The 21421-nt window shown below is 44.9% G+C and overlaps 1 protein-coding gene across 3 annotated transcripts; it reads left to right on the top strand.

The window, feature by feature from the left end:
• The first annotated feature begins 4127 nt into the window (after positions 1-4127).
• ZDHHC22 (zinc finger DHHC-type palmitoyltransferase 22) lies at positions 4128-13881 on the top strand. 3 transcript variants are annotated; one of them, XM_058026902.1, is made up of 3 exons: positions 4128-4324; positions 5629-6201; positions 10298-13881. In XM_058026902.1, the coding sequence occupies exons 2-3, from the start codon at positions 5643-5645 to the stop codon at positions 10561-10563; spliced, it is 825 nt and encodes a 274-aa protein (XP_057882885.1). In that variant the 5' UTR covers positions 4128-4324; positions 5629-5642; the 3' UTR covers positions 10564-13881. The 3 variants fall into 3 exon arrangements, with proteins under 3 accessions (XP_057882885.1, XP_057882886.1, XP_057882883.1); XM_058026903.1 differs by lacking the exon at positions 4128-4324 and adding an exon at positions 5050-5097; XM_058026900.1 differs by lacking the exon at positions 4128-4324 and having other exon boundaries at positions 5250-6201.
• Positions 13882-21421: the final 7540 nt, after the last annotated feature.

Below are 21421 nucleotides of genomic sequence, written 5' to 3'. Positions count from 1 at the left end.
CCATAGGGTGTTTTGCCACAGCATTCAGCCATTCCTCTGGTGCTGAGACAGTATTATGGGCAGGGTTTGGTGGAGGGAGCAGCTGTAGGCACTGGAAGGGAAGAACCTTGATTCTCTTAGGGGAAGAATTCCCACATTATTATGAGGACAGAGTTCAGGGGCATTTGCAAGGCCAGGTGGATGGAGGAGAGAGTGGACCACAGTCAGGGACAACAACCCTGGCCTGGGTTTGGGCCCAGGAGTGCCTTCCCTCCCACAACATTCCCTTCCCACCTGTCATCAACATTTTCTCTTCCTGCTGTTGTGCTCTGGCACACTGAAATTTACTTGACTGCAAAAATTTGTTTCCTGACACCATCAACAAGCAGCAAATGAATGAATGAATGTTGATTTTTGCAACAGCTTTCCTGACACAGCAGGGCACACCGTAAATTGTGGCTTAGAGCCCTTTTGTCACACAGGCTGTTTCTCCATTGCATGGGCCAGCTAGAATGGACCAGAGCATCATGAACAATGTGGTATCCCAACTCCTTGGAAACGTGTTACCATCTCTTCCTTTGTTAATGAACATCCTCCCTCAGCACAACTGAAGCAGCTCAATGAGCAATCTACATAATTTAAAACCCAGCTGCCTAAAACCACACTGTTGGTCTGCCTGAGCTCGGTGCTGGATGCCCCTCTCAGGTGCTTGTACAGCAGGAACAATACCCCAGGACCCTTGCTCTTTCTTTCAGAGGTTTTTGAACACAATCCAAGTAGTACTATTTAAGGACTTGGATGGTTTCATCCAGGGAAGACATGATAGCCACTTTCAAGTCTGTAAGAGACTGCAGTGAGGAAAGGATTTTTCTTTCTCTGAGCCTACTGGGATAAGGACTAAGACCTTAGACTGCTGAAGGGAGTGCCACATTATGCATAGAATGAATAAGAAGAAATTCTGAATGAATAAGAAGTAGCTGAATGGAATGCCTGGAGGTGGTGGAGAATCTCCATCATTTGAGATCTTCAGGACTTTATCAGACTTTGTCTGCAAAGGACAGCTAAACTTGAAACAAGGGTATGGAAAATTGGGAAAGATGATTGAGTTGGCCTCTGAAGGCCATTTCTCACTATGAATAGAAGCTTAGCATTAGATTTGTGTTTATGGAAGATCAGATCCTGACAACCTGTGTAGTATAACCCAGAACTGAATGGGGAAAGGGCTGAGCACCCTTTTGCTCCCAGCATTCATGCCTCCACCTAGGCAGGTCAGCATAAAGGCATGCTGTATTTATTGTGTTGCTAAACTGAAGACATTGGGCTGACCCTGTTACTTTTCTTGGCCATTCAGCTTTACCTAAACAGAGGAAACCTCTCCAGACACTGTGGGTATTCAGATTTTGAAGGCAAACTACCCAGAAAATGAAAAATCAAACCAAACAAGAAACTACTTCATAAAACTTGCAGTTAAGTGATAATTTAAATCAAGAAGCACCTGGTTTACCACAGAGAGAACTCATTTCTTTGAAAATGATACAACAAATAGCAGAGGTTAAATTACTCATTCCAGAGAAAAATCACTATCAGTCTGAATCTTGAAAAATAAACTAATGATGTAGGCTAAGGCAAGGCACCTTTTGAGATGGAAGAAATGATACATAATTTGGGATGCAATTTAAAGTGAAACCTTCAAAAATGTTGGGCAGACTGTACCAGAGTATGGCATCAACTGGAACAGTATTTTATTCTGTTTGAAATCTCTGAGCACAAAGAATTAGAAGATCTGGGTACAAAACTATGAAAACTGTCATCTGCCAGTCATTATCAAGTGTAGCCCAGATGATTGAATGGGAGGATGGAATCACCAGCTGGCTGACAACTGATAGATTCTGTCAGTGGTTTCCTACCCTGCTTGCTAAAGGGACATATTGGGAAAGAGTCCACAGTAGGGAAAGTCCCTGCACACAATTGGCCAGCAGGGAAGAGTGGAGTGGTGACACAGAATCACCAAGGCTGGGGTGAGAGAGGGTCTGGCTGTCGTATGCTGTGCTAATTTCTGGAGAAGTCTGCACAGTAGGTAATGAGAACAATAAACTGTTCTCACATGTGTTTCTTATGCCCAGCTGCCAAGTTCTTCCAGACAAAGGCAGATAGCATAACCCTTGCCATACTCAAAAGACAAGAAAATCTTGACACATGGGTGAAGTGATTTTACTTATGGTTGAAAAGCAGAATGGGGAAATACTCCATCTCCTGGATCACAACCAGACCCAGAGAAGAAAAAGGGAGAAAATATTTTTGAGTGTCACACACCCAAGTTGTCTCATGTGTTGGTTTTACAGCAGGAGAAAACCCAATTCATGCAGTACATGTTGTTACTTTTAAATCCCTGCTCCAAATTAACTACTGTTCCCATATTTTGCCTACTTCCTGTGCTAATCTCCTTGTTTACCCATCTCTCTCTTATATACACATGCATAGGCAAATTCATCCCCAGTCAACTTCTCCTCCATTCTGCAAACAGCTCATAATATCAACACAACAGCACTGAAAGAGGATATTTTGCTATATTGTTAAATATGAATCCACTATTTTGACAAATCATAAGCATCAATGTGCAGAAGAATTTTAATGAGAGTATGGGGAATAATCTGCCTCACATCTTCCATTCCAGTGGAAAAACCAGATTTCCCCTTCCCTTCCCTTCCCTTCCCTTCCCTTCCCTTCCCTTCCCTTCCCTTCCCTTCCCTTCCCTTCCCTTCCCTTCCCTTCCCTTCCCTTCCCTTCCCTTCCCTTCCCTTCCCTTCCCTTCCCTTCCCTTCCCTTCCCTTCCCTTCCCTTCCCTTCCCTTCCCTTCCCTTCCCTTCCCTTCCCTTCCCTTCCCTTCCCTTCCCTTCCCTTCCCTTCCCTTCCCTTCCCTTCCCTTCCCTTCCCTTCCCTTCCCTTCCCTTCCCTTCCCTTCCCTTCCCTTCCCTTCCCTTCCCTTCCCTTCCCTTCCCTTCCCTTCCCTTCCCCGTTTTGGCTACAGCTTTGATGTTCTCTATGCAGGCAGGCTTAATGTCTTTCATGAGATGCAGTCCTCTCAGTTGAGAGTCTTTCATGACATGAAAAGACTTCTCTGTAATTTTCTTTTTTTATTATTATTTTGATGTAAGCTGTTAAAATATGGAGAAAACACTGTCTGATTATTTAAAGATAAAACTAGACTGGGTCATGTATCTCTATTGCAAGGCTCAGTCTACTTTAAATTGATGAGTTGAGGGAATATTGGAGGATTTTTATTCTCAGTAGTCGTGACAGGAGAATGAGGGAGGTGGGAGTGAAAACTAGATCTGCTCTGAGCAGCTTCCCCTTCAGTTCTGCCAGAGGTGTCTCTTAGCTGCTCATCACTGCAGATCCAGTGCCTACAGGATTGGTTTGCCCTTGCTTGTGTTATTGCCACTGCTTTTCTCAGAAATGTCGAACCATTAAGGTTACCTGGGAGAAAAGTTATTTCTAATGAAGAGCCCTTGAACGCTTGGTTGCTGTCATCACCTTCCACGCTGGTGCACGTGCAGGAGACAGGCACAGCCGCTCTCTTCTCCAGTCTTCTCTCCCTAGAAACTGAGACGTGAAACACACTTTCATTTTGCTCTGAACCTTCAGGCAAAGGGAGAGTCTCTTGTGGAGTTGCAGAGCCTGTGCTGAGGGACTGGCCAGTATACCTAGGACCTAAGATTATATAAAATGCATTTTTCTTTGACTTTTCACCAGTGCAGAGTTTGACTGTCTCCAGGGACACAGCTGCAGCCCAATAGCTCTCTTCTCCCCCCTTCTCCTGTCATAGGTGGCTTGTCTGTGGAGGGAGACAGGGATGCTGCTCATGAGAGCTGGGAGGGTGCAGCACGTAGGTGTGTAGGAGAAGGAGAGGCCGTGCACAGAGCCTGTGTAGACAGTACAAGGAGAGCGTGGGTGGGCAGGGGGGGTGAGGGTGTGTAGCTGTCAGAGAGCAAACACGTGTCTGCAAAACTTCTGCCAGCACCAGGCTACTGCCCAGGCACCACCTGCCCACATCAAAGCCCTTCCTGCTTGTGTATCGGGAGGCTTTGAACCTGCAACGACTCCCCCCCACATTTCCCCTTGCCTCCAGTGCTGGTTCCAACTGGGGAGGCACAGGGACACAGAAAACTCATCTTGCATCCCTCACCCACACTGTGGGGAGGAATGGTGCTCTGCGGGCTGGAGGGGCAGAATGCCTCTTCCCACCCTTCTGCTCTCCACGTGGGAGTTGTGAGAGGCCCAAGAACACCTTTCTCTTCTCCTGGGGCGGGCTGTGCTCGGCGGGAGGCGGACGGAGCTGCTGCAGGTGCGGCTGGTGCTGAAGGGACAGCTACGGGGAGCCGGGCGGGGGCAGGAGCACGGGGAGGGTCGGGACGGGAGACCCCCGGACAGGAACGGGACGCGGGAGGGAGATATGGGGAGGGAGGGAGAAGTCCGTGGTTGAAAAGCACAGGGACAAGGACAGGAACAGGGAGGGACACAAGGCACTGGACAGAGAGAGACAGACAGAGGGCAGGGGCAGAGAAAAGAGGGACAGGAGAAGAGCAGGAAGGGAGAGGAAGAACAGGGCAGACTCCGGGCGCTCTCCGGCTCGGCTGCCGCGGGGATCTCACTCGGCATGGCCGGCTGTGGGAGCGGCTCCGCCGGCGCCACACACGCCGGTACCGGGCGGCTCCCGGCGCGCCTGGGGACAAGGGGACTGCAAGGTGGCAGCGGGCAGCCCGCAGCGCCGCGGGGCCGAGCGGGTCCGGGCCGCCGGGGCTCTGCAGACACCGGCGCTGGGGACTCCTTGCGGCTGCCGGCGCGGGGGTGCTCGGGGCGCCCGCACCGCCACCCAGCTCGCTGCCCGCCGCCTGCGCCCCCCGGGCTGCCCTGCGCCCCGAGCCTGCAGGCTGAGCCCCGCGGCCGGGGTGACCGCCTGCCCGGCGGGGATGCGTCCTGCCCGGCCACAGCTGCGGCTGCTGCTGCGGGGCTGCTCCGGCTCGGAAGCCGAGCGCCGCAGGTTGCATCCGGACAGCACTTGACCAGCTGTTTTGTATATTTTCTAATTTCGTGCAGAACGGGGCAGCGGTCGTAGAGGTAATCTGTAGATCCGTGGCTTTAAGGGATAAATTAGAGCACTGGATTTGATCCGTATTGCAGTGGATTAGAGCAACCTCTCCCCCCTCCCCTTCTCCTCCTCCCACCCCTCCTTTCCAATTCACTCCCCCCTCCTCCAGCACCACCTTTTTTCCTCTCATGCAATACCAAAACTGACCCTGCCTGGCAGAGAGACTGCTAGGTGAACAGAGCGGCGCTCGCATCGCCGGCACACCGCGGGAGCCGCCTCTCCCCTGCAGCCGCTGCAGCCCCTCCGGGGCACCGCTGCCGCAAGTTCCCCCGAGGCTGGCGCCGGGGCCGGACTGTCTCCTCCGGGAGCCGGGGAGCGGTCGCTGCCCACGGGCTGTCCCTTTGCCCCGGGCCGGCGGGGGCCGTGGGGCGGCGGCGAGGGAGAGCGGCCCCCGGAGGGCATTTCCCGAAGGCAGCGGGGCCGGGACCCGGCAGGAAATGGAAGGATGAAGTGTGCAGCCGGAGCGGTGATGTTCCTTCTCTCCTTGCTTTCCCCTGCAGGAACGTAATCCGCAATGCTAGTTCTCAGGTTGCTCAATGTTGTCGCTCCAGCCTACTTCTTGTGCATCTCCCTAGTGACCTTCGTCCTCCAGATCTTTGTCTTCATCCCCAGCATGTTCAGAGACCCTTCCACCACCCCACTTTTCTCGCCTGCTCTGCTGCATGGGGCCCTCTTCCTCTTCCTCTCAGCTAATGCCCTGGGCAACTACGTCCTTGTGATCCAGAACTCCCCCGAGGACTTGGGCAAGGACTTTAACTTGGGCAAAGGAGCCGAAGTGGCAGACTGGCTGGATGGAAGCAGGTCCCCTGGCTCAGCCTTGCCCGGCACTCACTTCTGTAGACTGTGTTCCAGAGTCACCCAGAGGCATGACCACCACTGTTTCTTCACAGGGAACTGCATCGGGAGCAGGAACATGCGAAACTTCATCATGTTCTGCCTCTACACCTCCCTGGCTTGCCTTGACTCCCTGGTGGCAGGCATGGCTTACATTTCTGCTACACTTTCCATGTCCTTTGTGGACCCACTGGCCTTCCTCACTCTTCTGCCTCACTCCATCAGCCAGTTCTTCTCAGGTAAGGACTCCTTGCTCAGAGATGAGGAGCATGTTCCTCCTCCAGGGCTCCTGGGATGGGGGGACCTGATCTTCCTTGGATAGTCATCTGTGTGGAGGTGTGGTATGGAAATGGGCCAGAGGGGCAATTGGCCTTCTTAGGAGGCTACAGCCAGCCTTTCCAAAAGACTTCACCTGAAATAGAAGCTGGGACCTGCTCCAGGTTACATCCATAGCTACATTCCCAAAGCATTAGGCTCTGGAATATGCCTCATAACCAGCTTGGTGGTGATAGAATAGAGCTATCTGTTGTGCAGGACATGTGTTGTAATTAGACAGAGGAGATGGATTTTATTGCAGGTATGAGGCATCTTTTGCGTGTCCTACAGGTAGAGGTGGGGGTGGTCCTGTAGACTTTTGTGCCCTACAAATCTGCGGGTTCCCCATATCCCAGCAGGTATATCTTATCCAGGTCTACTCCCTCCACTGTCACCCATCTCCTGCCTCCTGGCAGTGCAAAATTACTGAGATCTTTTCATCCTTCCAGCTCAGGAGAATTGGGGTTTAGGCAACAGAAACCAAGAGAGCAGTTGATGTGACATGATTAGGTACCTGTCTTGTGACCCCAGTCTGGGACACAAGTCCACAGAGAACCATGGGAAATTCTCTGTGCTGCTTTTTGCAAAGGCTCCACACCAAAAGCAAATACATCCTTCTCCTTGCTTCCATTCCTTACCCTTCTTTCTACTTCTTCCCCCTCTCTCCCTGCCTTTCTGTAAATCTCCACAACCCTTCTCCTTCCCTCTCCTGATTTTGCTCCCATAACTCATCCTCTGTTCTTGCAGAGCAAGAAGCCTTGGCTCTTCACCTTTCACACACCTTCAAACTCTCCAGCCTCAACCCTTTCTCTGTCCAAACCCAAGAGTTAGACAGATCCTAACCTCAGAGAAGGGATTATGCAGACAGCCTAGACTGCTACTCTGCCCTGAGAGCGGCTGCAGAAAATTGCTGTCTCCCATCTATGAGCTCCAGCCTCATGCACTTACATCAGCTTTTACTAGACTAAAATAGGTAGCCCGTATATTTTAGCTTTGCAGGTTCAGCTGAACTCTGTAAGAAGGGAGTCTGTTTTGGCTTGTGCATTGTCACCAGAAGTGTTGATTAAGATCTGAGTGTGGAGACTCCAGTGCTGGGAATACAGGAGCCAGAGAGGCCCTAGCTTGCTTTTCAGATTCCAGGCTGGAATGCCATCTGAAAACAAACAAATATCTCTCTGCTTGGCAAATTTGCAGATTTGTCATGGTAATCACTGAAAGACAATAAACATGAAATCCTGCCATGACACTTTTATGGAATAATTTTTCCAACTAGAAGAATTTTTTGTAAATAATATTGCATGAGCTTTACTAGCATTAAAAACACTGGGAATGATTTTCCCGTGTGCCTAAGCTCTGCTCAGCACAGCACTCTGGGAGGGGGAGCAGGGATATGGGAGGAGATTATCAAGGAATTAGTTCTCCCTGACTCTGAGGGCTCGTCTGCACAGTGATGGGTCCTGGCACATATTTGCAGACACTGAAGCGCCCCAGCTCTGGTGGCAGCAGCTGTGGCACCAATACAGCCCGTGAACAGTGTTTGAGTGGGACACAATGGGTCTGGATGCAGAGCTAAGAGCCAGAACACCCTTGAGAGGCAGCAGCTTCCAGCAGCTCCCACCAAACCCCTAGTTCTGCTGAGAACTGCTGCCTCACACAGCAAGATACAGGCATGTGGTGTCTTGATTGCTTGGGAGGAAGGGCCCACTGGGTTTCTACCAGCACATTTAACCTCCATTTCAGGAGAGAAAATCACAGTCTTGAACGGTTACCTGGAAGGGTGGCTCACACAGTATTTTTCAGCTAATGTTATTGTTACTTAAGGGTTGTTGTATCATCCAAACAGAGAACTGCGATAGCAGGGAAAAAACTTTATCTTTCTTCTTCTCCATCATGCCCACTGTACTGCAGAAGTAGTAAAGGAGGATGAAGGGTTAATCTGCTGGTTTTATGTCAACTAAGTGTTCCTGCTTTCATGCTGGGAAAGTTTTCAGCTGGCTCATTCTGCCCAGACTGTACTCAGGCGTGGATTTCAGAATCGGACCCAAAGTCGATAACTACAGCCTACAATACAGCTTTTCTGGCATGGATAGTATAAGGCAATATAACCTTGAGATCAGACTGGATCACTTAGAGAAAAAAAAGAATCCAAGGCTAAAAGAGACTGTGGGGATCAGGGGCAAATGGAGAGCACTATTGTAAACACATTGTATTGGACCACACAAAATAAATTATAGAAGATGCTTTATGTAGGTAGCCTGAAGAAATGGTTTAAAAAATGCTGTCTCTGGAAAGGATGGCTCAGAGATGCTTAATATTTTCAAAGGGAAACAAGGGTAATTACTTCCTGAATGTTGAATTTCATCAAGTCAGATAAATAAAGCCTACAGGTGCTTTGCAAAGGATCTAAAGAAAAGGTCTCTCCCCATATCCCATTTGGGTATCAGCTGTAGGAAAAAATAAATATCTGTCACACTCTGGTCCAGTAAAAGATGAACAAAGAATCCAGTATTTGGCTCTGGGCTTCTTACCTGGTAGATTAAGTTATTCTGACAGAATTGGTATGAGGATTTGTCATTATCCTAAGGGGCTTGTTCTTCTCTCGCTGTGTTGCATACGGAGCCCACTGAGCTGAATGGGATCTAATAAGAAGGGAAAGATGACATTGCATTTAGGGAGAAAATGGAATGATTCCTGCACCTTTTTCAAGTGAAGACAGTCTCTGAAAGCTTGAGGCTGTAGTCAGTGTCCTTACAAATTATCCTCAGAGGAGCCTGCCCCGATCTCTCACTTACAGCACTGCCAGGTGGAAAAGATGGGACTCACAGATTGCAAAACTAGGTGATACCACATAATCCAGCCTTCTGCATATCCAGTGACCCTTCTGTTGAACTTAAAACCTGAAGCACCCATGTACCTCTTTTGGGCAGCACACCTCTATTGTCCAGGCAATCCCTACTCTATCACACCTGGTCTTATGAGGCTCATGGTCTTCCAGAGGAACAGAAGCATGTGAGAGTTTTTTTATTTCTAAACCTTATAGGAACCAGTGAAAAGATATCAGCTATTTATACCAGTATTGATACACATTTCATTTCCTTTGTGTAAATAGGCCTGTGTGTAAATATGGGTGTTTAATAATATACCAATATGCACAAAATACTTGCATAAACATCATATGGGCACACAGAGAATTTTATATTAATGGGTTTAGCTCTGCTTACACACTGAAAGGTCACTCAGTGACACCTGCTGTTATACTAATATTTTCCAGAAGGAGTTCTAAAATCATTGTAGAGGAAAGGGCCTACAGAATATTTTTATTCAAATATATTCATCACCAACATATACTAAAACCCCCCAGTTGGATTAGGAGCTTCAGATATTCAAAGTATTTTGAGTATTCTAGCAGCAGCTAATGAAAGGAATTTGGAATGTATTTTAGAAAGGTTTCTGTTTCTTTCTTGTATTCACATGAAAACTGCCTTGTTCCAAAGGTAGGAAAGCCATTATTGATTTATTTTTCTATTTTAACATTTTATAGAGAGAGAGAAAAAGAGAAATCCAGAATATTTCTGCCTTGTGTTAATACAAACACTAAGGCTTCTTAGAAGGATCAACATGCTGTAGGGTCCACTTGTCTTTTCAAAATCCTATAAATCTCTGATGAGTAGGTAAGTCCTTAAATAAATTAATTATTGTTCAGAATAGTGCTGAAGTCTTACAGATATGCTTTACTTCTGGCTGAATTTGTCCCTGTAATCTAGATCCACACATAAACAGCAAAAGAAGAAGTGTACAAGAGACCACTGTCATTTGAGTATTTCTGGGGCAGGTCCATTCATCAGACACTATGAAGGAAATAATTTAATACAGTTACAGCCACCAGCCTGTCTTGTTCCTACCTCCCCACTTGTGGCCAGAGGAAACAGCTGGTTTGTTGGTTCCTGGGGCTGTGTTAACTGCTTGTGGGGTGTGTCTAAGCAGTTTCTTTTCTTTTCCTCCCTCCCTCCTGGTTTTCAGGAGCTCTCCTTAGCTCTGAGATGTTTGTGATCCTCATGCTCTACCTCTGGCTTGGGATTGGACTGGCGTGCGCCGGCTTCTGCTGCCACCAGCTGCTGCTGATCCTGCGCGGGCAGACGCGGTACCAGGTGCGGAAGGGAATGCTGGTGAGAGCCCGGCCCTGGAGGGACAACCTGCAAGAAGTCTTTGGCAAGAAGTGGCTGCTTGGACTTCTCATCCCTGTGCAGAATGTGGAGAGTGGCTACCGTAGGCAGAAAGAGAAATAAAATCCCCGTGTGTGTGTGTGTGTGCATCCCACGCACACAACACCTTCCCTGCTCTCTCCCACTGTCTCCTGGATCACTACAGAGCTGGGCTACTCCATCTTTTGGGATTGCAGTCGCTGTGGGAGGAAAGGATGGGCTATCAAACAGAATAAATTAAGCATATTTACATGGAAATCACAAACCATGTAGATGAGATGCTCCAGCTTAGTAGTCACATCACTGCACCTGCATAGGTGGCAACAGCCTTTGAACTAGCAGAAAACTTAGTCAGACCCTCCTGTGGCTTCCTGTCAGAATCCCTCAGTCCCCAGCCCTATTAGTTACCCTATATAGTCTTAAGAAACTGCATCAGGAGCCTGGGTTGTTGTGGAAGACTGTAAAAATGGTGTCTAGTCTTAGGGAGGTTTTTGTGGAGTGGCTCTTTGGCACTTATATACATTAGGTAACTTCACATGAGAGCATCACTGCAGAATTGTTTGGACAGTGATCTCAGGTACATGGTGCCATTCTCAAGATTGTCCTATTCAGGGCAAAGAGTTGGATTTCAATGATCCTTGTGGGTCCCTTCCATCTCAAGATATGATTCTTGATTCACAATACTGACAAGCCCTTAATGACAGAACTGCAATGCAATCAAGTTGTCCTAGGAACAGGCTATGAACATGGTTAATGCATCAGATAAACCTGCTCTCCACAGGCTAGAAAATAAGGAGAAAAACAAAAAGAAATGGAGAATTTCTCATTTCTGTTATTGATCTCTTCCCTATACAATGATAGGTCAAGACTGTAGCTGTGCTGCTTATTTTTAGCAATTCTTTGTCCAATGACAGAGTCCGGGCAAAGCTGCCCTTCTGACAGGGAGCAGCAAGCAGATAAATCATGGTCAGATGGAGAGACAAGGAGAGGAAACCACAAAGATGAATGAAAATGCGGTGTTTGAGAAGCTGTGTGATGAGACAGGCTATGCATACCTGTGAGAGAGACAGAGGAAGTGTGGCCACACAGCAAGCACTTGGGAGGGTGCCAGGAGCGTGGCTGCTGTGTCAGAGCCCTGATGCATCACCCTCTCACAGGGAACACCTGCACCATTAGGGCTGTGAAGTGTTCAAAATTCCAGAAAACAAGGCAGTTTTCCAACCCATCAGGGCACTTCATTTTGCACTAAAACAAACAGGAAAATGCTTTTCTCAGACATCCCTGCCACACTTTAGTTACAGGCTCTCCAGGGCAATTCCCTCTCGCATTGCTGCAGAGGGGTAAAATTATCCATATTATAACTCCATTAAGGGTGTTAATAGAATTACTACAGGGATTAATCAACTTCATGTGTCTGCTGCTTTTTAGCCGCAGCAGCAGCCCATTAGATCAGTGCTGAGATCCTGTGCTTACAGATGTCTTAACAAAGGATACCACAACATCTCTACCAGGGTCAGAGCACTGGATTCCCCAGCAGCTGCAAGAGAGAAGCCTCTGCTTTGGCAAACTGCATCAGCTTATGTGGGCTGGGTAGGAATCCATTGCTTCTCTTTAATAGGCTGAATGGGAGTATGCTGACAAGCCATGAAAAATGTTATTTCTTCCTCAGAAAGGCTCTTGGTGCGTTCCTGGTAGCGGAATGCCCCTTGCTTTTATCCTTGAGTTTCTCACAGGCCAGAATGGAGTCACTCATTTCTATAGGCTTTGTAACCATCTTTGACTACTTTACACTTGAATACACGTTTGAATCAATAACAAACAAAGTATATTGTGATGAGCAGAATAACCTTGAAAATATACTGGAAAAACCCTTAGCTAGATAACTAAAACATGGAGGATATACATCCTTCCACACTGTGTGTGTTCGCATGAACACACAATCGTTTCTGTGGGTAATATGATGTATTTTCTCTAACAGTGAAAAATAAAAGGTATTCTGATTTTTTACATGAGCTGTATTGTGCTCTTTGACAGTTAGCTGTCATTAGCTGTCTCTATACATTTGTTACAGCATACACACAGATGTGTCAAAGGAAGAAATTAGGATTTGTTTATTGGCTTTGCCAGTAATTCATCATGTGATTTTTGACAAGTCCTTTCATCCTCCCTATTTTAATGTAATGACCAATCTAAAAACGCATCTAATAACCAATTTGCAGATCCATTCTAATTTCTATTTAAAAATTACACTACCAAAATCATGCCTTGTCAACTCAAAGCTATGGGAAAATTAAGCTATTATCATCACCCACAAACAACATCTCAGCATAAATTTTTCCTTCCTGTCAATTGGTGTCAAGGTGAGCAGACAGGCACCTAGACACTGGAACCAGAGCCAGAGTCTCATGCCATACACTTTGTCTTGGAAGGATTATTCTTGTTCCACAGACTTGCTGATCCAACTTCTCCCCTTTTGTAGACTTAATGACAATAGGCTTTCAACATTTCAGCTAGAAGCCACCTTCCACCATCAGAAATTATGTTTTGACATCTCTGCCCTCTGCTTTTGGCTTTTGAGGGACACTGCAGTCTTGGGCAGCTTATGGCACTTGGCACCTGCTGCCACAGTGCCTGGGCTGTAAAGCTCCTTAGGGAGGCACACTGAGAAGGGCAAAACAACTCAGGTTTCAGTTGGCCACTCTGCAAGGACAGATTCCATCCCCTACAACATTAGTTGCCCATGAAGCCTGCTGCCTCTTCACATCAGGGCTGGATCATACCTGGCCCGTGTCAGGGTTACAGCTGTCTGCCCTTGCCACAGAATTTCAGTCCTTGCAGAAGCACAGACAGATCCCAGTTTGAGTCACTGCAGCACAGTCATGCACAGCTATGCTTCGTGTCAGACACCTGTGTTACTGGCTGGAAATTGCTGCATCACCATTTTATGCAGCTAAATGGTTCATTTGCAGCAAAATACTGGATTTCAGCAGTTGTGGTGGGACTTTCAGATGGCCACATCCTTTACAGTTAACATCCTCTGGGATGGAAAGAGCTATAAAAATGTAACACTAGATCGACCCTGTATATTGGCTTATTATTCTGCTTATTCCAAAGTGTGCAAACTGCCCTGCTTGGGGTAGTGGTCCTGCAGGAACAGTTAAGAGTATTCTTTAAAATAAGTCAGCTGCCCTGACATCCCTTCCTTGTCATACTTCTCTATACCTACATAAATCCTTGGTAAGAGAATGTAACAGGGCTCAACAACTGTGAATAGAACCTTTGCTCCTAGCCATGATTTATTAAATGAAGGCTAAGCTCAATGGCAATGTCACAAATTCTAAATCTGTTCAATGACTCTAAAGTTTTCTAAGGATAAATAATAAAAGCTTCTCATCTTCTGTACTTAAAGAGTCATTACTTACTATTTGCATTTCATAACATAGCAGCTGCAATAGCAAATATATTTTGGAACATGATTTCTTGTGACAATGTCTAAATACTTGCAAAGGTTTTAAAAATAAAGCACTTAGGCTTCTCTGGCTTTGGAAAATCAGATGACCACCAGATTTCTTCTCTGGTAATGCCAGTGGCTGGAGTAAAAGCTCCCTGTTGCTAAAGACCTTGCACAGAAACCACAGACATTTTCTTAGTGGCTTGTCTATTTTAAGTGGGATTAACTGAAAAAATGGTGTCGCCTCTAAGGTCTCAGAAGTCTTTGCAATGGCAGTATAGAGGAAATGAGGGGATGCAACTCTGAAGTAAACCAGAAATCAGTTCTTATGCACAGTAAGAATCTCATAAAAAGTAAGTAGTGCATGGTGTTCCTCTCCATACTGCACTGCTGGGCAGCCCTGAAGGCCTGCATGCCACAAGGTCTGCATTAGATATCCTCAGAGGATGTAGAGTTAAAATGTAAAAGTAATAAGGCACAGGGAACATAGGAGGAAAGATGACGTGAAATAGCATTTATCTTAAGAAATAGCCAGCTCAAGGGAGCTGATCACAGTCTAAAAATACTTCCAAGGAGACAGACTGAATGAATGAGAAGACTCATTAACTGAAGGGATATAGCTGGAGGAGGACACGCAGTCCTGGACTGAGAGAAAAGCTGAGGTCGAAAGCAATCAGAGAAAGTGGCCCCAGTGAGAGCAGAAGTGATTTGGTATGTGTAGGGATGATGAGAGCCATCAGGCAGTATGAGGTATGACAATAATTTCAAGTTCATTGATTGTTGGCTGAATGGACACAAAGAAAGTTAAGAAAACTCATTGCTAATCCCTTTCTGCTCAAAAAACCCCAAAGCCCCAGCAAAGCCAAAAGGGTTTTTCTTTCTTGAACAGCAGGTTGTGTTACAAGGAGGACATGCATGGATAAAAACCATAAGCAGCAACAGCAGAGCCCATATAGTTCTCTTTGAGTTATTTAAAGACAAGACAGAGCTATCATAGTTGGAGTAAAGCAATGACCTACTTGTGCAATACAAATGAAAGGAGAAGAAAATTTAAACCTATGTGGAGTCTCTGTGTCCTGCCTGATACTTAAACCTATGGGAACGTGTTAGACCACAAACAGCAAGATGGTCTTTAATAATGACATATCCAGATGTGGGTTTTTTGATTTTCCAGCTCTTTTATGGAAAGCCAGGGGAATAAAGAATCCTTGCAGATTATACCAAAAGTCAGCAAACATGGACCAAAGAGTGCTTCAGTCCTCTTATGGAGCCGTCCTGGCAGCAGCCTTGTCTTCATTACACCAAAGAACTTTTAGCATTTGTTGTCCTGCTGAATCTAACTGGCGAGTGATGTCAGAGCTCCAGCATGCCAGTCCCATGTCTCTTAAGTTTTTTGGGGCCAGATTTTTCTAGTCTCCTTAGATGTTTACAAATAAAAATTTTAAGTTCTCAAGTGTGTAGTGGGTTGATTTTGGCTGGACACCAGGCACCCACCAAAGCCCCTCTATTACTTCCCTCTGCATCTGGACAGGGGAGAGAAAATATAACTAAGAAAGGGTTCATGGGTTGATATAAGGACTTGGAGAGATCACTCACCAATTACTGTCTTGGGTAAAAGAGATTCAAACTGGGGATATTAATTGAATTTATTACTAACAAAATCAGAGCAGGATGATAAGAAGTAAAATAAATTTTAACACCTTCTCCTCACCCCTCTTTTCCCTCCTTCCTGAGATCTACCTCCTCTCCCCCAAAGCAGTGCAGGGAGATGGGGAATGTGGGTTATGGTCAATTCATCACTCATTATTTCTGCTGCAAACCAGGGACAGGAGTCCCTTCCCTGCTGCAATGTGAGGTCCCTCTCAGGGGAGACAATCCCCCACAAAATTCTCCAGCATAAGTCCATACCATGGGCAACAGTTTTCCATGGACTGCTGCAACATGGGTCCCTCTTTCCACAGGATATAGTCCTTTAGGCACAGCCTGCTACAGCGTGGGTCCCCACGAGGTCTCAAGTCCTACCAGCAAACCTGCTCCAGCATGGGCTCCTCTCTCCATGTGTCTGCAGGTCCCTGCCAGGAGCCTGTCCCAGCACAGGCCTCCCACAGGTTCACAGCCTCCAATCAGGCATCCACCTGCTCTGCTGTGGGTCTCTGCCACAGGCTGCAGGTGGATCCCTATAGCCCTATGGCCCTCTGTGGGCTGCAGTGTGACAGCTGCCTCACCATGGTCTTCACATGGGCTACAGGGCAATCTTGGCTCTGGCACCTGCAACACTTCCTCCCTCTGCTCCCCTTGGTGTCCTGCAGAGTCATTCTTGTCATGTATTTTCACCCCACACTTCTCTGACTGCAATTACATCTGCTCAACACCTTTTTTTTTCTTTTCAAATATGTTATCCCAGAGATGTTACTATAATTCCTGATTGGCTCAGCCTTAGTCAGCAGCACATACACCTTGGAGCTAGCTGGCATTGACTCTGCTGGACATGGAGGAAGCTTCTGGCAGTGTCTCACAGAAACCACTCTGTAGCCTCTCCACTACCAAAACCTGGTCCTGCAGACTCAATATACAGTGTCATACACTGTTTGCACAGTGCCTCATTTAACATGTTACCAGTCACCTTAATAATTGTTCCAGAGTTCCTATCAATTAAAAATAAATGGAGTATGCTGATCAGTTTACTTCACAAGAGGCAAGGCAGGGGCAATAGAGGCAAGGCTGAGCCCTTAAAGATTCTTCAAGGCATGCAAAAATTCCATTCATTAATGAACTGCGAGAGATTAGAAGCCATCTGAAATTATTTTAAAAATTTATACTGTCTCAAAAGTCAGTACTTAGAAGTCCTGGTCCTTTTTACCTTAGGCTCTGACAAATCCCAGCATCTCTCCAATAAAATTGTGCAAACTCTGTAAACACATGAAAGCAACCAGGACAGAAGCTGCATAGATGAAGACAATAATGAAAACACTCAGTCCTGCAGGTAGCAGAGATTTGTATCTCAGACCAGGAGAAAAGATTTGAACATATTCTTAGCTTCTAGCATAGACATAATCCTATAACTGCAGCTGCACTACTCACACCCTTCATTTTATTAATGTGTTTTCCACGTACGCTGGTTAGACTGCAGTAATCAATGACTTCCAGCACTGCATTGAGGCCATTTTTCTGACTTCAAATATTGTATCTTTTTAGATAGAATAATGTGACATCTGATAAGTCTCCAGGCTTTTGACTCCAGTTTCATATGTTGCATAATTACATTTACATGAAGAGGTTTACATGCTGGAAAGGAAAATTGCATGCATGGGCATAAATTAATACATGATGGAGGGGCAAACAGACATCTGTTTAAACCATGAAAGGTTTTTTTAGTGTCACACACAGCCAGCTATCACCCTATCCTTTCCTCTAACCTTATCAACCTTGAGATATTTATAAATGTTTCCCTGCATAGGCATAGAAGTAGAGATTTTAGTCATCTATATTTTTTCCTTTCAGTTTTCCAAACCATAAGAAAACAGTCTCTATACTCACTTGTGGAAATACATTAGGGAAATTAACCCAGTGAGTATGTAGTTTAATCTATTAACATTAAACAAAATGTAGGTTAGTATAACTACACAAATGCTCAGCCTTTAGAAAATCTAGCACCAGAACCATGGTAGCCCACAGCCATGACTTGTTGTTCCATTTCTTATTCAAGGAGCTTGAAGCACTTTTGAATAGGGAATAAGTTTTGCTTTTCTCATTTTACAGCTGAGAAGATAAAAGTGCCTTCTACAAGGGGAAACAAGAGACTGAGCCTGGGGCCATGTCAATTCTAGCCATATGTTATTGTTTGAATTATTTAATGCAGCAGTACCAATGCCAGTGCCAAGTGCTTCTGAGGTGGGTGTGATTTGTGGGATTAAAGCGACAAATTTAAGACTACAGCATATTTTTTGGCTGGAAGAGAGGAAGGAGCACTCAATGAAAGCATCAAGTTAGTTCCTCTTCATCACCAAGATACATTTCAACTTATATATCTAAATCAAATGGGGAAAAAATCTTTGTGCTTAAAAATAGATTTTTAAAAGGAAACCTGGAAAATTGGCCTACTGTGTGGACAGTTACATTGAAATCTATTTTTACACATCTGTGAGAAAAATCTTTGGTAGCATTGGTGTTCAGTATTCTTTTCCTTTCCCTTGCCTTTGTTCTTTCTCCTTTACTAACAGCTGCCACCTACTTATGGCATTAATTTTGTGGAATTTACTTCATCTTTTTCCACTTTCCTCTTGCCAAATTACCGAGATTTTAGGTATCAGCCATATGGCAACCAGTCCTTCACTCAAAGTTCTCTTATTTTATCTTCTACCTGATGTGACAATTTAGACTGTAGAAAAGCAATGGAAAATTACAGTGCATTGACAACAGTGTGTGATTTAAAACAAGTACTTTCTCATGCCAAGGAAATACGGAACATTAATAGTAATCTCTAAAGCAAGACTGAGAGCTGATGCTACACATTGTAAATATTGCATTTTCATCAAGATCTTTTTTGAGTTAACTAGAAAGAGACTGGGGCAAATCTCAAAATAAGGAAGAAGTTGAAAAGCATATGTTAGACAGTCAATGCTCTTGGCACTTGTAGAACATTAAGTGTGAACACAATTGCCAGTATCAATTTCATGCTGTTGTGTCTGCCTAAGTTAGAGAAGTTCTCACCTGGAGCTTGAGTGCCATGGAAATGTATGAAGATCCAAGAAGAATTGAGTGCTGCTATACTTGTTCTCATCTCAAAGAGAAAACAATCTCAGGCCAATTGAGGCTTATTTTTAATTATATTTATATTTTGAAGGGGCCTAAGATGGATGCAATAGCCCATTTACTGAAAAATGATGTGTTAAGGACTGATCTTACATCAGAACAGGGTGTGATAAAGGAATTACAAAAGCATGTCCAAAGATAATCTAAGCTGTGGAGGACAATGGAGTGTTTTCCTCCCTTCCCCATACTAATGTGAGAGGTAGGCAGTGACTTGTTGTTGTCATTATATTTTAAGAGATAATGAATGTCTGCGTGGCTACTGAGTGCTTGGTTGTTACTGAGCTGACTGCCAGAGCAGTGAGATGAAGCAAGAATGTGGCACTCCTCTGAGGCATTCATCTGCAGATGAACAGATATCATAATGTGGAAACAGAGAAGTGGTATCAAGGCATGCCTGGCCCCCTGGAATGGAAGGCATCCATCTTCTTCCACTCACCCAACAAAGCTCACTGATACACATGCCACATCAGATGGCTCGAGTATCTCAGGCTGGTAGGTGTTTAGATGCTGAAGAAGCAGTGGAGTTTGAAAAACAACAAGCCTTAGAAACTGCAATTATTTTTCCCATAACTCCAGTGGCTCCAGGATCAGGCAGAGGCAGTTCATCACTCTGCTTCTCCTAACACCACTGCTTTAAGTTTGGCTGTGGAAAAAATTGAACGGAGTAACAATTTTAACATGCAGGCACGTTTGAACTTTGCATCCCAGTCTTTCAAAGAAATAGAGGCTTTGGCCATGAGGTGCATGTTCAGACTGCCCAGCTTGTTTCTGAACTGCTAGAAGGTAGTCAGGACCATTAGTTTATTTGTGCACCAACATCTCACTCTCAATGTCAACACCTGTCTTAACTACAGTCTCTCAAGATTCTCTACCCAAACGCTGCTACTGCACAGGACCAGGAGCACTACAGCAATAGACCTCAGTGCAGTTACTTGCTTTCCTCTGTCCCAGTTTGGGTTGGCTGCAGCTCCCACTATGCATCTGGAGGCGTTTCACTATTTACTTGATTACCATCAAGCTCAGACTTTCATCCTTGCACAATAAGGATCAGTTTGCAATTAAATGTTTTGGAATGCTTTCTGGCCATTTGTCACGCAACTAATCTCAGCAACCCCCTTTCACAATGTTGTAAAAAAGCATTAATGTGTAAGTGTTCTACAGGCATGGTTAGTGATAGGATGTTGAAGAGTGAAAACCATTTTCACTTTGATACAGACTATCCTCTTCTGACTTCTGAGCATGTTTGGATAGGTACAACATTATCATTTGCATGGGAGATAATATTTAGCAAGAACACAAAACAATAGGCATTGCTAACATTCACCCCGGGTAAAACAGCTTTGCCACTGTCCAGTCGTATTTCACACTTTGCACACTAAACGCTGCTCATTTCACTGCACTGAACTCTGCCTCTGGCAAATGTAGAACAGGACCTATCCAGAACCATAATGTCCTATGCCAAACAAAATCATTGATTTTTTTTTTTAAGCTAGATTTTTTAAGGTGAAAAAATGATATTTGCACTGACTAAGCCAGCAATCTTCTCAGGGGATGCTGTTTTATCCCCACTTACTTGGGATCTATTAGTCTCCTCTGCCATTGCAAACACCTGAGCAGTTTTGATTGGCTATGTGGGCTTCTGCATCATCAGCCTGAGGTGGTGGAACCACTCATCAAAGTTGGGATCCTGTTTCTTGTACAACCCAAAACAATGAAGGTGAAGGAAATGAAGGTTTACCTCATTTCTTTAGAGAAATAACATCTTCCCCCTTTCCCACAGTCCAGACTTACTTCCATAGTGCTTGAGATTCACTGAAAAATGAATGCTAACACTGAAAAACAATTGGGCTTTAAGCCAAAAGACTTTTTCATAAAAAAAAAAAACCACCTGAGTTTTTCACTGAAAACATACAGATTTTTCAAGCAGTCCTATTTGTTAAAAACCACTAATGATTGGTTTTCTGTCTGTTACTGGATTTCTTAGTCCTGGCCTAAGTATGTGGCCTAAAAAAATCCACACTACTGTATGGAAAAACAGTAAGATTGTGTTAAGTGAGCATGGTAAAGAAGCATTTCAGTTCCCTTTAACTAAACTAATTTAATCACAATAAGAACATGAAGAAAACAATTAAGAATTTGATGAAACTCCCCTTTTGGCCCTGGAAAGTCCATTTCCTCCATTTCTTAATATGTATGAGATGCAGAAGAAATCTTTGCTGGCAGGGCTTCAATTCAAGATAAAAATTATAATGCTGCAGTGCACAATGGCAAAAGCATTTCACAAAAATTCCTGTTGAGCAATTAGAAAAAAGATGTATTATTCCCCTCAGATCATAAGAGTAGCTTGATTTTAACTTCAAAAAGTAATTCAGAACATTTCAAACAGTTATTACGCATTTTAAATTAAGCAAGTCTGAATAAGTTGTGACTGAAAATTTGACAGAGCTGATTAAGAAGCTGTCTGGACCACCAATAGTATTTAAATGGATTTCCCACTTCTAGGAAAGATTTCAGCAGACTGAGGTGAGGAAAGAACTAATACAGCATTAGCTTTTCAGTAAGTAGGTAGACTAATTTAAATTGACATAGCAGGAAACAAAGAAAATAATGGAATAACCCATAATTTTCGATCATTCCAGAACATAGAAAGCAAAACTAATTGAAATTAACAAAACTTAC

The sequence above is a fragment of the Melospiza georgiana genome, chromosome 6 (genome assembly GCF_028018845.1).
Source record: "Melospiza georgiana isolate bMelGeo1 chromosome 6, bMelGeo1.pri, whole genome shotgun sequence".
In the NCBI taxonomy this organism is placed as follows: domain Eukaryota; kingdom Metazoa; phylum Chordata; class Aves; order Passeriformes; family Passerellidae; genus Melospiza; species Melospiza georgiana.
Note: the sequence above shows the minus strand (reverse complement) of the source record. Positions and strands in the feature narration are given on the sequence as shown.